The sequence below is a fragment of the Pleurodeles waltl genome, chromosome 10 (assembly GCF_031143425.1).
Source record: "Pleurodeles waltl isolate 20211129_DDA chromosome 10, aPleWal1.hap1.20221129, whole genome shotgun sequence".
NCBI lineage: Eukaryota > Metazoa > Chordata > Amphibia > Caudata > Salamandridae > Pleurodeles > Pleurodeles waltl.
In genome coordinates this window covers 317507574-317523493 of record NC_090449.1, presented here as the reverse complement: position 1 = coordinate 317523493, position 15920 = coordinate 317507574, and the positions used below count along the sequence as shown (strand labels likewise).

The following is a 15920-nucleotide window of genomic DNA, read 5'->3' as shown; positions in this document are numbered from 1 at the left end:
AGACTGTTTTGGATTGGTGTGGGACAGATTATTTTGGATTGGAATGGGGCAGATTGGAGTGGGGCAGATTGGGATGGGGTGGACTGTATTGGAGTGGGTTGGATTGAATTGGAGTGGGGGGATTGGATTGGACTAGGGCAGATTTTTTGGATATGAGCGGGCAGATTTGAGTGGGGCAGATTGTTTTAGATTATACTGGATATAATCATTTTGGAATGAAATGGGGCAGAATGGAGTGCGTCAGATTGTTTTGGATTTGAGTGGGGCAGACTGTTTTTGATTGGAGTGGGTAAGATTGTTTTGGATTGGAGTGGGGCATTTTGGAGTGGGGTAGATTGTTTTGGATTGGTGTGGGGCAGAGTGGACTGAGGCAGTTTATTTTGGTTTGTCCTGGGATAGATTGTAGTGGGTCAGATTGTTTTGGACTGTAGTGGGGCAGATTGTTTTGGGTTGTAGAGGGGCAGACTGGAGTGGCGCATATTGTTTTGGATTGGAGTGGGGCAGATTGTTTCGATTGAAGTTCGGCAAATTTGTTTTTTTAATGGAGTAGGCAGAATTTTTTGGATTGGAGTGAGACAGATTGGAGTGGAGCAGATTGTTTTGGATTGGAAAGGGGCACATTGTTTTTGATTGGAGTGGGGCAGAGTAGAGTGGGGAAGACTGGAGTGGGGCAGATTGGAATGGGGTGGATCGCGGTGAGGGGGACTGGAGTGGGGTGGATTGGAGTGGAGCGGATTGGATTGGATTGGAGTGGGTGGATTGGAGTGGAGCGGATTGGATTTCTAGTAGGCGGATTGGAGTGGGGCATATTGTTTTAGATTAAAGAGGGGCAGATTGTTTTAGACTGGAGTGGAGCTGATTGTTTTGGATTAGAGTGAGGCGGATTGGAGTGGGGCACATTGCTTTGGATTGAAGTGGCCAGATTGTTGCGGATTGGGATTGGAGTGGGGCAGATTGTTTTGAATTGGAGTGGAATGGATTACAGTGGGGCAGATTGCTTTGGACTGCAGTGGCAATTGTTTTGGATTGGAGTGGGGCAGAATGTTTTGGATTGGAGTGGAGCAGATGTTTTGGATTGTAGTGGGGCAGACTGGAGTGGGGCATGTTGTTTTAGATTGGAGTGGGGCCAACAGTTTTGGACTGAAGTAGGGCAGACTGTTTAACAATGGAGTAGGGCAGATTGTTTTGGATTGGACTGGGGCAGATTGTTTTGGATTGAAGTAGGGCAGATTGTTTTGGATTGGAGTGGGGGAGGTTAAACTGGGGCAGATTGTTTTGGATTGGAGTGGGCAGATTGGATTTGAGTGGGGCAGATTGTTTTGGATTGGACTGGGGCAGATTGTTTTGGATTGAAGTAGGGCAGATTGTTTTGGATTGGAGTGGGGGAAGTTTGACTGGGGCAGGTTGTTTTGGATTGGAGTGGGCAGATTGATTGGAATGGGGCAGATTGTTTTGGTTTGTACTTAGGCAGATTGGATTGGGGGAGATTGTTTTGGATTGTAGTGGGGCAGATTGTTTTAGAATGGAGTGGGCAGATTGTTTTGGATTGGAGTGGAACAGATTGGAGTGGGTCAGATTGTTTTAGATTAGTTTGGGGCAGATTTTGTGGAAGGGACTGGGGCAGACTGTTTTGGATTGGAGTGGGACACATTGCTTTGAATTGGAGTGGGACAGATTGGAGTGGGGAAGATTGCTTTGTATTGCAGTGACAGATTATTTTTGGTTGGAATGATGCAGGTTGGAGTGGGACAGATTGTTTCGGTGGGTACTGGGACAGATTGGAGAGAGGCGTAGTGTTTGGATTGTAGTGGGGCAGATTTTTTGCATTGTAGTAGGAATGACTGGAGTGAGCAAATTGTTTTGAATTAGAGTGGGATAGACAGTTTTGGACTGAAGTGGGACAGTCTGTTTTGGAGTGGAGTAGGGCAGATTGGAGTGGAGCAGATTGAAGTCAGACGGGTTGGGGTGAGGTGGACTGGATTAGAGCAGATTGGATTAGAGTGGGGTGGATTGGATTGGAGTGGGGGAACTGGAGTATGACAGATTATTTCAGATAGGAATCGGACAGATTGTTCTGAATTAGAGTGGGACAGATTGTTTTAGATTAGAGTGTGGTAGATTGTTTTGGTTTGGAGTGGTTCAGATTGGAGTGAGTCGGATTGTTTTAGATTGGAGTGGGGTAGAATATTTGAGGAATGTGATGGGGCAGAATGGTGAGGGGCAGATTGTTTTCGATTGGAGTGGGGCAGACTGAAGTGGGGAAGGTTGGAGTGGGGCAGATTGTTTTCGATTGGAGTGGCAGATTCTTTTGGATTGGAGTGGGACATATTGGATTGGGGCAGGTTGTTTTGGTTTGTGCGGGGATAGATTTTAGTGAGACAGATTGTGTTGGATTCTAGTGGGGCAGATTGTTTTGGATTGTAGTGGTGCACTTTTTTTGGAGTGGAGTGGGGCATATTGTTTTGGATTGGAGTGAGGTAGATTGTTTTGGATTGGAATGGGACAGATTGCTTTGGATTGGAGTGGAGCAGATTGGAGTGGGGCAGATTGGAATGGGGTTGATCATTTTAAAGTGAACTGGATTGGAGTGGGGTGGACTGGAGATGGGCATATTGTTTTAGATTACAGTGGTGCAGATTGTTTTGGACTGGAGTGGGGGTGATTGTTTTGGAATGGAGTGAGCCAGATTGTAGTGGGGCACATTGCTTCGGATTGAAGTGGCCAGATTGTTTTGGATTGAGTGGGGTAGATTGGAGTAGGGCAGATTGTTTTGGATTGGGGGCTGATTGTTTTGGATTGGAGTGGGGTGGATTGGAGTGGGGCAGATTGCTTTGGATTGCAGTGGTAAATTGTTTTGGATTGGATTGGGGAAGATTGTTTTGGTTTGTACTGGGACAGACTGGAGTGGGACAGAATGTTTTGGATTGGAGTGGGGCAGATGTTTTGGATTGTAGTGGGGCAGACTGGAGTGGGGCAGATTGCTTTTGAATAGAGTGAGCAAATTGTTTTGGTTTGGAGTGGAACAGATTGGAGTGGGTCCGATTGTTTTAGATTAGCTTGGGGCAGATTTTTGTGGAAGGGAACGGGGCTGATTGTTTTGGATTGCAGTGGGGCACATTGCTTTGGATTTGAGTGGGCAGGTTGTTTTGGATTTGAGGGGGGCAGATTAGAGTGGGGATGATTGCTTTGGATTGCAGTGACAGATTGTTTTGGGTTGGAGCGGTGCAGCTTGGGGTGGGCCAGATAGTTGTGGTTGGCACTGGGACAGATTGGAGTGGGGCAGAGTATTTTGGATCGTAGTGGGGCAGATTTTTGCATTGTGGTAGGGCCAACTGGAGTAGAGCATATTGTTTTGAACTGGAGTGGGGTAGACAATTTTGGACTGTAGGGCAGATTGTTTTAGGTTAGAATGGGACAGATTGGAGTGGGGCAGATTGTTTTGGATTGGAGTGGGGCAGATTGGAGTGGAGCAGATTGAAGGCAGGCAGACTGAGGTGAGGTGGACTGGATCAGAGTGGGGTGGATTGGATTGGAATGAAGTGGGTGGATTGGATTGGAGTAGAGGAACTGGAGTGGGACAGATTGCTTCAGACTGGAATGGGGCAGATTGTTTTGAATTAGAGTCGGGCAGGCTGTTTTAGATTGGAGTGCAGTAGATTGTTTTGAATTGGAGTGGTTCAGATTGCAGTGGGCCAGATTGTTTTAGAGTGGGGTAGAATCGTTTTAGAAGGGAATGGGGCAGAATGGTGAGGGGCAGATCGCTTTTGATTGGAGTGGGGCAGATTAGAGTGGGGCAGATTGCTGTGGATTGCAGTGACAGATTGTTTTTGATTGGAGTGGGGCTGTTTGTTTTGGTTGTACTGGGACAGACTCGAGTGGGGCAGAGTGTTTTGGATTGGTGTGCGGCAGATTATTTTTGACTGGTGTGTGGTAGGTTGGAGTGGAGCACATCGTTTTAGATTGGAGTGGGCAAATTGTTTTGGATTAGAGTGGAGCAGATTGGAATGGGCAGATTGTTTTAGATTAGAGTGGGGTAGAATTGTTTGTGAATGGAATGGGGCAGAATAGTGATGGGCAGGTTGTTTTCGATTGGAGTGAGGAAGATTGGAGATTGTTTTCAATTGGGATGGGCAGATTCTATTGGAGTGGGGCATATTGGATTAGGGCAGGTTGCTTTGGTTTGTACTGGGATAGATTGTAGTGGGGCAAATTGTGTTGGATTGTAGTGGGCAGATTGTTTTGTATTGTAGTGGTCCAGTTTTTTGGGTTGTAGTGGGGCAGCCTGGAGTGGGTCATATTGTTTTGGATTGGAGTGGGTTAGATTGTTTTGGAATGGAGTAGGCAGATTGTTTTGGATTGGAGTGGAACAGATAGGAGTCGGGTAGATTGTTCTGGACTGGAGTGGGGCAGATTAGAGTGGGGTAGATTGGAATGGGGTGGATCGTTTTGAGGTGACTGTATTTGAGTAGGATGGACTGGAGTAGGGCACATTGGATTGGCGTCGGGGCATTGGGTTGGGGCAGATTGTTTTGGATTGGAGTGGGCAGATTATTTTGGATTGAAGTGGGGCATATTGTTTTAGATTAGAGTGGAGCAGATTGTTTTGGACTGGAATGGAGCTGATTGTTTTGGATTTGAGTGGGGCACAATGGAGTGGGGCACACTGCTTTGTACTGAAGTGGCCGGACTGTCTTGGACTGGAGTGGGGCTGATTGCTTTGGATTGGAGTGGGGCAGATTTGAGTGTGGCAGATGGCATTGGATTGAAGTGGCAGATTGTATTGAGTTGGAGTGGTGATGATTGTTGTGGTTTGTACTGGGACACACTGGAATAGAGCAGAGTGTTTAGGATTGGAGTAGGGCAGATGTTTTGGATTGTAGAGGGACAGACTGGAGTGGCGCATATTGTTTTGGATTGGAATGGGGCAGCCATTTTTTGGACTGAAGTAGGGCAGACTGCTTTGAAATGGAGTGGGCATATTGTTTTCGATCGGAGTGGAGCACAATGAGGTGGGGCAGATTGTTTTAGATTAGAGTAGGGCAGATTGTATTGGAAGGGGATGGGGCTGACTGTTTTGGATTGAGTGGGGGACAGGGGAATGGAGCACATTGCTTTGGATTGGAGTGGGCAGGTTGTTTTGCACTGGAGTGGGGTAGAATACAGTGGGGACAACTGCTTTGGATTGCAGTGGCTGATTGTTTTGGATTAGAGTGGCGCAGGTTGTAGTGGGGCAGATTGGTTTGGTTTGTACTGGGACAGATTGGAGGGGGGCAGAGTGTTTTGGGTTGTAGTGGGGCAGAGTTTTTGGATGGTAATGGGGCCGACTGGAGTGGGATATATTGTTTTGAATTGGAGTGGGGCAGACGGTTTGGGGTTGAGGAAGATGAGACTGGGACAGGTTGGAGTGGGGCAGATTGCTTTGGATTGGAGTGGAGCAGATTGGAGTGGGCCAGATTAAATTGAGGTGGGCTGGGTGAGGTGGACTGGATTGGAGTGGGGTGGATTGGATTGGACAGGTGGGAATTGGATTGGAGTGGGGGAATTGGAGCGGGATAGGTTGTTTCACATTGGAGTGGGGCAGATTGTTATGAACTGAAGTGAGGCAGCTTGATTTAGAGTGCAGTGTGGTAGATTGTTTTGTATTGGAGTGGTTCAGATTAGAGTGGGTAAACTTGTTTTGGATTGGAGTAGGTGGATTGGATGGGGCAGATTGTTTTGGATTGGAGTGGGGCAGATTGGTTTGGACTGGAGTGTGGCAGGTTGGAGTGGAGCAGATTGTTTTGGATTGGAGTGGTCAGATTGCTTTGGATTGGAGTGGGGCAGATTGGATTTGGCAGATTGTTTTGGTTTGTACTGGGACAAATTAGAGAGGGGCCAATTGTTTTGGATTGCAGTGAAGCAGATTGTTTTGGATTGTAGTGGAGCATATTGTTCTGATTCAGAGTGGGAAATATTGTTTTGGATTGGAGTGAGGCTGATTGTTTTGGATTCAAGTGGGTCAGACAGTTTTGGATTGGAGTAGTCAGATTGTTTCAGATTGGAGTGGGACAGATTGGAGTGGGGCAGATTGTTTTGGATTGGAATGGGGCAGATTGGAGTAGGGAAGTATGAAGTGGGGTGGATTGTGATCTTGATTGGAGTGGGGTGGATTTGAGTGGGCGGATCAGATTAGATTGGGGGGATTGGAGTGGGGAAGATGGTGTCCAGTTGGAGTAGGCAGATTTGTTTTGAATTGGACTGGGGCAGATTGGAGTGAGGCAAATTGTTTTGGATTGGAGTGTGGCAGATTGGAATGGGGCAGATTGTTTTGGATTGGAGTGGGGCAGATTATTTTGGAAGGTGTGGGGAAGACTTGTGGACTGGAGATGGGAAGATTGTTTTAGATTATTGTATTTGAGTGAAGCAGATTGCTTTGGATTGAAGGGGGCAGATTGTAGTGGGAGCTTTGGGTGTACTGGAGTGTGGTGGACTGGGATGGAGTGGGGTGTATTGGACTGGAATGTGGCAGATTGGACTGCAGTGTGGCGGATTGGACTGGAGTGTGGCTGGTTGGAGTGGGACAGATTGTTTTGGAGTGAAGCAGATTGTTTTGGATTGGAGCGGGGCACATTGTTTTGGATTGGTGAGGGGCAGATTGAAGTGGGACACATTGGAGTGGGGCAGATTGTTCTGGATTGGAGTGGGGTAGATTGGAGTAGGGCAGATTGTTTTTGATTGGAGTGGGGCAGATGACTTTGGATTGTAGTGCGGCAGGTTGGAGTGGGGCAGATTGTTTTGGATTAGAGTGGGGCACATTTTTTGGGATCTGGGTGGGGCAGATGTTTGTGGATTTGAGTGGGGCAGATTGTTTTGGATTGCTTTTTTTGAGTGGATTGGAGTGGGCTGTTTGTTTTAAATTGGAGTGGGGTGAGTTGGGAGGAATGGAGTGTGGTGGACTGGAGTGGATTAGGATGAGTGGTTGGGATTTGAGTGGGGCAGAGTGGATTGGAGTGGGGTGAACTGGGACTTACTACACGATTGTATGTTAAAGTATAATTTCGAAAATTACATATAAGGAAAAAACATTGTTGGTTTGCAATAATTAGAACAAGATAATAGTCATCTTTTCAGAATGAGCTAAAACAAAACATGAGTGCAAAGTGAGAAAAGAAAACTTGGCAAAATAAAAAAAATGAACTATAGAAAATACAACTTTTCCAAGTTTTTTTCCTGCTGTGAACATTTTTGCAAGTTACGCGCCTTCAGTTTGCAGGGCAATGGAAGTTAAAAAAATACAACTTCGCAATTTTGTTTGTCCCGCTGGGCACACTTTTGCTATTCATGCGCCTTCTGTTTGCAGGGCACTAGAAGTTAAATGATACAAATAGTACCTCAGTCATGTTGGGAGCAGCGGACAATACTGATTAAGTTGACTCAATCAGTGCTTGGTCCCTGCTCCACAGACGGGAACTGAAATGATGATATATCCTCCAGTGATTAATTATGAGGCTGTAAAGAAGCATGCCACTCAAGCCAGAAAATGGTACAGGGGTGGGCTCCATGCCCTTGCTAACTACACCACTGTCTCACTAGCAATAAAGAAGCAGGGGAGTGGGAAGTGGAGGTGTGGGACAGCAGCTGACAAGTGGTGTGGGAAGGAGGGAAAGGGGGGAATCAGGAAGAGAAAGCAGAGTACAGAGGAAAGAAAGGCTGAAAATTGCTTCTCTTGCACTGGAATGCGGAAAGTCACAGAGAAAGCCATCAGACCAGGGGTGGCTCCTTCATTAGGGCGGAGGAGAGTTGCTCCCCCACCAGCACCAGCAGCTGCAAAACCTTTCAACGAAAACGATAATAAACTATATGTTTTATTGTTTTTTCTTTAAAGGGACGGGCCAAGGAGGTGACGTGCACTGAGAGGAAGTGCACAGCACTCCCCCTCACTGCACATGCATGTTTGGCTGATCGTCTCCGGATAGCCAAACACACATGCGCACAGGGTTCTGGGCTGGAGAAAGCCTACACAGGCTCCCAGTCAGCCTGGAAGTGCCCTGGCTGGGCGCTCCCAGCCAATCCTGAGCAGCGTCAGGCAGGGCACGCTGGAAGCCTGTGCCTGCGTGCAGCAAATGAGCAGAGGAGCGACGCGACGGAGGAGGTAAGTTTTGTTTTTTCTTCATTTCATTTTTTTCCCCTCGTGCGCCGCCCCGTCCCTTCTGCGCCCCGCAAACCGCCACTGCATCACCCGTGGACTGAGTAACATGTGACTCACAATTTCGCAAGCCAATTGCAGCAAGAAGAACAACTCAAAAAGCCAGTGGTTTAAAGTGGGCTGACTGAAAACCCATTCTAACTATATGTTAAAGTACTCTGTTTAATACGTCTGTTGATTACAGACAGCTAAAGTTGTCTGTACACAAGACCTAAAAATGGGTAACTAACAAAGAGATGGCATTAGCACTTCATTTGTATAAAGTTCATGACATAGAAAAGAATCATGCACCAACAAAAAGAGACACGATGGCACCAGTGTCCTCATTAGCTGTGATCTTCACCTGGCAATAGGGAAGACTTAAAGGCTTATAGACTCCCAGACTTGAAACTGTTCCCAGTATTAGCGGCAAAACTCTTTAAACACTGTAAAAAAAGCCACAAAGTCATATTCGTATGCGGTGGTTTCACAGTTCTTCAGCCCGGGTGAAAGGCTTAGCTGGCTTCCGATATTCCCAGATTTATCAGCTAACGCTGGCAACAGCTGTGGTGGGCAACAGGAAAAAGAGCCTCACAGTTGGCACCTTAATTAGCCATGTGATCAGAGATGAAAGAACTTGCGTGGCCAGAGTGACTGCCCTTACAGCCTCTGATGCTCATGCAAAAGGAGAGACACATCACTGAAGTAGTCTGGGGTCGCTCGCATGTCGTCTGCAACTGTTGCATTTGGGCCCAAAACACTTGTAGGGCCTCAGCGGCCAGGAATGTCACTCTGACTGTTTCAAAGGCGCAAAATTACAAGAAAAAGATGGATGCCAGGACAGCTGAAAATGTGTTGACATTGAAGAGGCTAACTCTTACTTTCTCTAGAAAACAGGTATTGACAAAAGCTATACCGTTTGGCTTTGCTTAGTGTAAAGGTTTTGTGTGGTGTATATTTCTTCTCCAGGATGACAAAGCCTGCAGCCAGAAAATGTATGGTGGGAACTGGGAGGAGGTAGGTATGAGAACGAATTAAGCACTGCATCTCGAAGATACGCTATAGTGGGGAGAAAGGAGGAATCTGATGGCACTAACTCTTCAAATACAGTGCTAAACAAATGTCATGAGGGAGGAACTGCGGAATGTAGCATTACAGGGGTGACACACCAGCAACCCTAAAAATCAAAAGGTGTCTTAGATAAAGGATTATCCCTGGATCTTGGCTCCTTAAGGATGCATTTGGGAGACGGATTGGTCAATCTTATCCTTTTAACCTGCCTGGTCTTTTGTCTTTGATGGGATTGGCCCCTGTGATATGCAAGGCTTTCCTACTTCTTCTCTCAGACTAGACATTTCAGCCCCGAATAATGCATTTTAGAAAGAGTTTAATCTCAGAATGGCGTAAGCACTTTTGGGCCAGACTTGAACAACATAAAATTTAAAGCATAGAAAACCAGGGCAGGAAATAAATTACCACTGAGCATTTTTTGGGGGAAAACGTCCTATTACCCTAATGAAATAGTTTATAGAGATGAGGCAAAGGGGAAACCTCTCAACATATCTAATAGTCTCATGCATGGACTACACCACAAACACTATTGATGCCATTCATTAAAAAATCAGCAGCAAATGTTCTCTCCCATTGGGACGGCTACAACAGGTGCAGGTTTTCTATTATTTTCATTCAGAAACAGAAAGATACGACAGTCGGTGTCTAGGCGTACGTCTGGTGATGTCGTGACATATTTGCTAAGTGGTATTTCTCCAATAGGTAGCTGTACACGCTACTCCGTTTAGCAGTGAGGCAAGATCTTTCTCTTCACCCTCAAAGTTTGTGGGTGTTCCGTTTCGCTTTCCAATTTAGAGCAAAGCTGACCATTTCTGGGTGGGAAAGAGTCAGAGAAGTTTGTGAAAAGAGTCAGAGAAGACTTTGCGAAAAGAGAGAAGAGTTTGTGAAAAGAGTCAGAGAAGTGTTTGAGAAAAGAGAGAAGTTTGTGAAAAGCGTCAGAGAAGTGTTTGAGAAAAGAGAGAAGTTTGTGAAAAGAGTCAGAGAAGAGTTCGTAAAAAGAGTCAAAGAAGAGTTTGTGATGAGTCGGAAAGAGTTCGTATAAAGAGCCAGAGAAGTGTTTGTGAAAAGAGTCAGAGAAGAGTTTGTGGAGAGTCAGAGAAGTGTTTGTGAAAGAGTCAGAGAAGGGTTTGTGAAAAGAGTCAGTGAAGAGTTTGTGAAAAGAGACAGAGAAGGGTTTGTGAAAAGAGTCAGAGAAGAGTTTGTGAAAAGAGTCAGAGAAGAGTTTGTGAAGAGTCAGAAAAGTGTTTGTGAAAGAGTCAGAGAAGGGTTTGTGAAAAGAGTCATAGAAGAGTTTGTGAAGAGTCAGAGAAGTGTTTGTGACAGAGTCAGAGAAGGGTTTGTGAAAAGAGTCAGAGAAGAGTTTGTGAAAGAGTCAGAGAAGGGTTTGTGAATGCCTACAAACTCACAAAGTTTTGATCGTTCACATACTGTCAAGCCAAACCACGACTTATTCCACCCTTTCCTCGCCTCTTGCATGGAGTTTACTTCTGCCTACTTGTAAGCAGTTTTGAAGAACAACTGCAAAGTATCCTTTTTGTGGATAACTGCCAGGCATAAAAAGATCCAAATAAACCCATCTTTTGGGCCCTGTGTGTTACTTTGCGGTTGCCTCCTTATACGAAACAGGATCGACCATATTTACTGCCTGTCAGCAGGTGGCATTGACCGGAGCCATCCAATGGAACATACACATTGTTCGCCCAATCACGGCCGATCTTTCTTACTTGTATGTAGTCCTGGACTTGCTGGTGCCTCTGTTTTGCGGTTGTTAACTCTGTGTCTGAGAAGGCTTCACGGAGACTCTGCTGTGAGAGGAGCGACTCCAGCTCCAGCAGGGCAGACACCTGGCAGTACTGGCTTATGAACTCCCGGTCGTATGTGAAAAAATGAACTGAAAGAAGAAAATACAGTTGTTTGATTAGTGAAGGATCACGTGATTAGCTTTCCCTTATCTGCATCTTCGTAAATTTGCCTCTTAAAAGATTCGCCCGGGTTTGTGTGTTATGATCTTGCATGCACAGGCCTAACACCGCCCTCTGCCGCTGTACGCAGAACAGGACCCACTATAATTTAGCAGAAATCTGCTCAAGCCGATCACTGGCAAACGGGTAGATAAAATCGCCTCCCCTTTTAGAGTTACCTTTAGCCTGCAAACAGGTTACATCACTCATTCAAATAGCTAGAATGTATTCTCCAATGGCAGACAACGTAGTAGCAGACACCCACAGAGGTGGGCGGGATCTCCAGTCAATGGGCTGGTTTCCTGCATCGTAATGGCAGATGGGTTACATCACTAGGGTGTCTTTGCGACTCAACGAAGCCAACTACATGCACTCTTAACTATGGCTATTTGGCATCATGGTATTGTAAGAGAAACACAGAGACAAAAGAGTAGTTTATTTTTAGAAGAAAGCCAAATACAAGTGTTTACTGTCTAGTTAGCTCTAGACCCCACCCAGTTAGCAGTTATTAGAGGTGTTAGTCCCGCACATAACCATTATGCGGGTTTTAGGAATTCACTCCACACAATAACTTACTGCTGTATTAATTATCGGTCAATGGTCATGTTTTAACCTCACTCACCATCAGAAACGGAGATGTTATCCCTACCCTAGTATAGGTATGAGAGGGTAGCACTGTACACTCCGGTACTGTGGTCTAGGCTTCGCCTATTCTCAGGTACTTGGGTCATATTTATAAAACAGTGGTGGAGCGCAGCGTCACCTTTATGTGCTGCACCGTATCACGGGGAAAGGACAGGATTATGCCATATTTAATGCAATATGGCACATTCCTGTCCTTTCCCCTGCTCTGGCGCCCAATGGGTTGCCTAGCTCAATGCAGGCACCCTTGCACCATGGTGCAAGGGGGCCTGCATTGCATGCAGGATTGTTTTTGTGCAGGAAGGGGCCAGAAACGGATGCCTCCCCAGGGGGGCATTTGCATGGCAAAACGAGTAGGAATGCTTTTATTCCTCCTCATTTTTTGCTTTTTCTATGTGTGCTGCATTCTGAAGCACACATAGAAGAAGCAAAATGTCATGGACGATTGCTTACGTGCAGGAAGAGACACCTTCCTGCACATAAACAATCATTCAAAATGACGCTTTGGTACTTCTATGTGCTGCATTTTGCAGCACCCATAGAAGTGCCAAATCACCATTATAGATTGCTTATGTGCAGGAAAGGACACCTTCCTGCACATAAATAATCTATCCCCTCAATGTAGACACCCTTGTACTATGGTGCAAGGATGCCTGCGTTGGTGCGAGGCAGCTTAATTCAGCGCCAGCGCAGGGGGAACCGGGGGGTGCGCCATATTCTTCTAAATATGGTACCCCTCTGCATTTCTAAAGTGGTGTGGTGCTGCTGTCTTTGGTGCTGCACTGCGATGCACCACTTTAACCTAAATCTGGGCCTAGCTTTTCAACCTGGCTCATGATCAGGACAGGACCTGGCCATACACATATAATTATCGTTGTGTCCAAATGTTGTTACATGCTACTGTTTTTGGAACTAGGACACAATGAGATAAACTCTTTATGTGGGAAACCCAGGATTCAGCCTCAGGTCTGCAGGAACCATGTGATCATGTATGTAGACAGACACAATCACATTGGTCTCTGCTTTACATGGAGAACTGTGTATAGAATTCTCTAATCAAAGGTGACTGGATGAAATTAGAAGACTCTGATTTCTAATCCCCCTCCTACAATGTATGTTTGAAGAATTGAAACAAATTCGGTGAAAGTACATCTAAATGGATGTGCAGTATTCACTAAAGGCAATCGATCCCTCTAACTCAGGAAGAGCAGACGAGGAGAATGAGGTTCTTAGTATGAAGGGCTAAACAATGTAAAAACAGAACTATCTGATATTTAATTTTTAGTAAAGAATGGTTTATCTAGACAAGAATTAACATGTTGGTGTTGCATACATCGTTAATAAAATGAACACAACTAAATGTGTTTACACATCAACTCAAAACAGGTCTCTGGGCGGATGAGGGTAAAAGGGAACTACTCAGGAACAAGTCAAGAGCAAGCAAACATGGAGTCAACATATTTTCCTATCCTAGAATAGAAGTTTCATGATGTAGTTAAGCTCCACCGCTGAAGTGGTGCACTGAATGAACACAGATTAAATACCAGTGCATTGTCACACCCCTGCGTTATTCATCTGTGTCAAGTTTCTTCTTTCCCTTTGCTTGCTATCAATAGGCCGATTTTTCATGCCGATAATGTGCACAGATTGATTGTTGTAGTTAGGGGAGGCAGATAAAAGGCATTCCAGACCCTCTAAGTGCCAGCTTCTGAGCGATGAATATGGACTAAGCTCATACAGGAGCAAAATACATGAGAGGTTGCTACGAACCACGCGGCTGTAATTCCACCCGGATCTCTAGTGACATCATACACCACACGACCAAAGGTCATGGCAGCAGCACTCTTCAATGGCATTCCAGTCTTACCTGTGTTTTAGTCCCCATTGTACCTGGAATCCCTCTTCACGGAAAGAGTCCTCTTTTCGGCTTCATCCGAGTCACTGCTCTTCGAAGAGTGTAGTAAACGAGATGTCGCTTGACAATGCCTGGTGCCGGATTCTTATCGATCTGTTCAGGCGACTCCCAGAGGGCTCAATTGGGCTTGGAGGCCGTCTTTCAAAGGGCTTCCCACCAGGAAATGTTTTCCCAGGTATTGCACAGTGTGAAACTTGGATCCACAGCGCCTGACTTCATACCCCAGCTTCAACTACAAGAGGGACATTTTTCGGTTCCATACCCCAGGCTGAGGCACTAAGAGCTTTATTGAGATCTGCAAGTGTTTCTCAATCTTCATTTGGGTGGCACGGAGGCTAATTTATCTCCTACCTACGGAAGGTGCCCGTGATGAATTGCTATTGAACTCTAATTCCTATTGAATGTAGCATATCTTGGTGAGTCACACCTGGATAGGAACAACACCCAATGTATTTCGATGAGACGTTTCCTTCCTGATGACACGCCTTTGCTTGTAATCCAAAACCACCCCCACCTCCGCAGGATACAAGATCTGTGTGAAATGCTGTAAACTGGCACTGATGAATGTACGGATTTATAGTTAAATTGTCATACATTTCCCCTCAATGAGGCCACTTATTTCCCGTGACCGACTCCTTCCTCTGATGTCTGCTAGGGTGTTGCTGTTTATGTTAATATATTGCCATGCAGGCTAGAAGCCGAGATATACTGTAAAGTTTTAATGCACATCGTGCCATATAAATACTGATTAAACTACCAAAAAAAATGAAGACAGAAAGCAGCGAGAATTTTTAGAGTCCATTCCAATGGGCCCCCAACCGGAGCAGGCCTACATTAGTAGCCTCAAAGAATACACGGGGCCAACGAAATCCCACCGTGGAGTACTGACCAACTGAATGGACTACATGTGTTTGTGTCGAGGCACTGTTATAACAATCTCTAAGATCTTCCATTGGTGTGGAAAGATGAATGAGACCCGAGCAATTTTTGGTATGCACTGACTACTATGGGTCTTGGCTTGAATGAACAAGAACTTCTTATTCACTTTATTCTGCTTCCAAGAATTCAGATTGGCAAACTGGGTGTCTTTGCCGTCGATTGCGATGGAGAAGCCAGAAACAAGCAATAATCAAAGCCTAATGATGGACACAGCCATAGCCACACCCAAAGGTTGGTCCCCACTAAGAGGGTGCTTTCAATGGTTAAGGGAGGAATAATTGAAGATAAATTTGGTATAGGTAGTCTCATTATTACTTCCAATTGTGACAGATTTAATGAAGGCAAACAAGCCAAGGAATGTCCTGTATAATGCCTGCTTCGTGCATCTCAAGAACTAACAGGTAAGATTAATGAAAGAATCAAAGGACCAATAAAAGAAAAAAACATAAACCTTGTCAGCTTCACGTCAGATGAATGACTGAAGCATTCAAACAGCTGGTAGGAGTCATCTGAAGAGGCCGTTCAATTTAGACACATTGTGGCACAGATCGACATAAGCAGTAGAAAAGCAATATTGAGGACCTCTGAAGCAAAAGATAATTTAACTTAACCGGAAGCAGGGTTTTCTGTCAAAAATAGAGAGCTGAAATCTATCTTCCAGCAATGGACGGACCTCAATCTTCAAATGGATACTGTAATATTGGTTTAGTCTCTGCATGAAACACAGAGGATGTGAAATATGGCAAGTTTCACTAGAGAAGCCCTTTGGGCAAGCCTCTTCCAGGTTGCCCCATGCACCTCCTTGCTGTTTTATCCAATGGCACCTTTCATACTGTAACTTTTATCTCCATGCTTGTAATTGTAAAAAAGAAACTACCAGGACTCACACTGTGGTTACCTAAATGTCATCCGGGCATAAGGAAATTAAAAGTACCATTCATTGGTCACTTGTAGTCTGGGTTGTCACTAGAAAGTCCGTGTGGATGAAAGCAGTCACAAAGCATACTGGCTTTAGAGGGGAAACAGTCTTTGCAACACAATTTCTACATCGCAGTACATTTACAACGCATTTATCCATGCAGGTTTTTACCACGTATAGGCCTTTACCATGCATTAATGGTAAGTATGGGGATTTGGGGGGTCTCCCCCCAAAAAGGTAAATATATATAAACAAATATTTATTTCAACTTACCTTACTAATACTTACCTTAACTAGACTAATAGTGTG

At 45.2% G+C, this 15920-nt stretch overlaps 1 protein-coding gene across 4 annotated transcripts in view; it reads right to left on the bottom strand.

The window, feature by feature from the left end:
- Positions 1-15920, bottom strand: part of LOC138261506 (ankyrin repeat and fibronectin type-III domain-containing protein 1-like) — a 1513685-nt gene that overhangs the window by 122438 nt on the left and 1375327 nt on the right. For all 4 annotated transcript variants that reach the window (XM_069210501.1, XM_069210504.1, XM_069210503.1 and 1 more), the window contains one exon: positions 10960-11126. In XM_069210501.1, coding sequence (XP_069066602.1) covers positions 10960-11126 — 167 coding nt within the window. The remainder of the gene's footprint in view (positions 1-10959; positions 11127-15920) is intronic.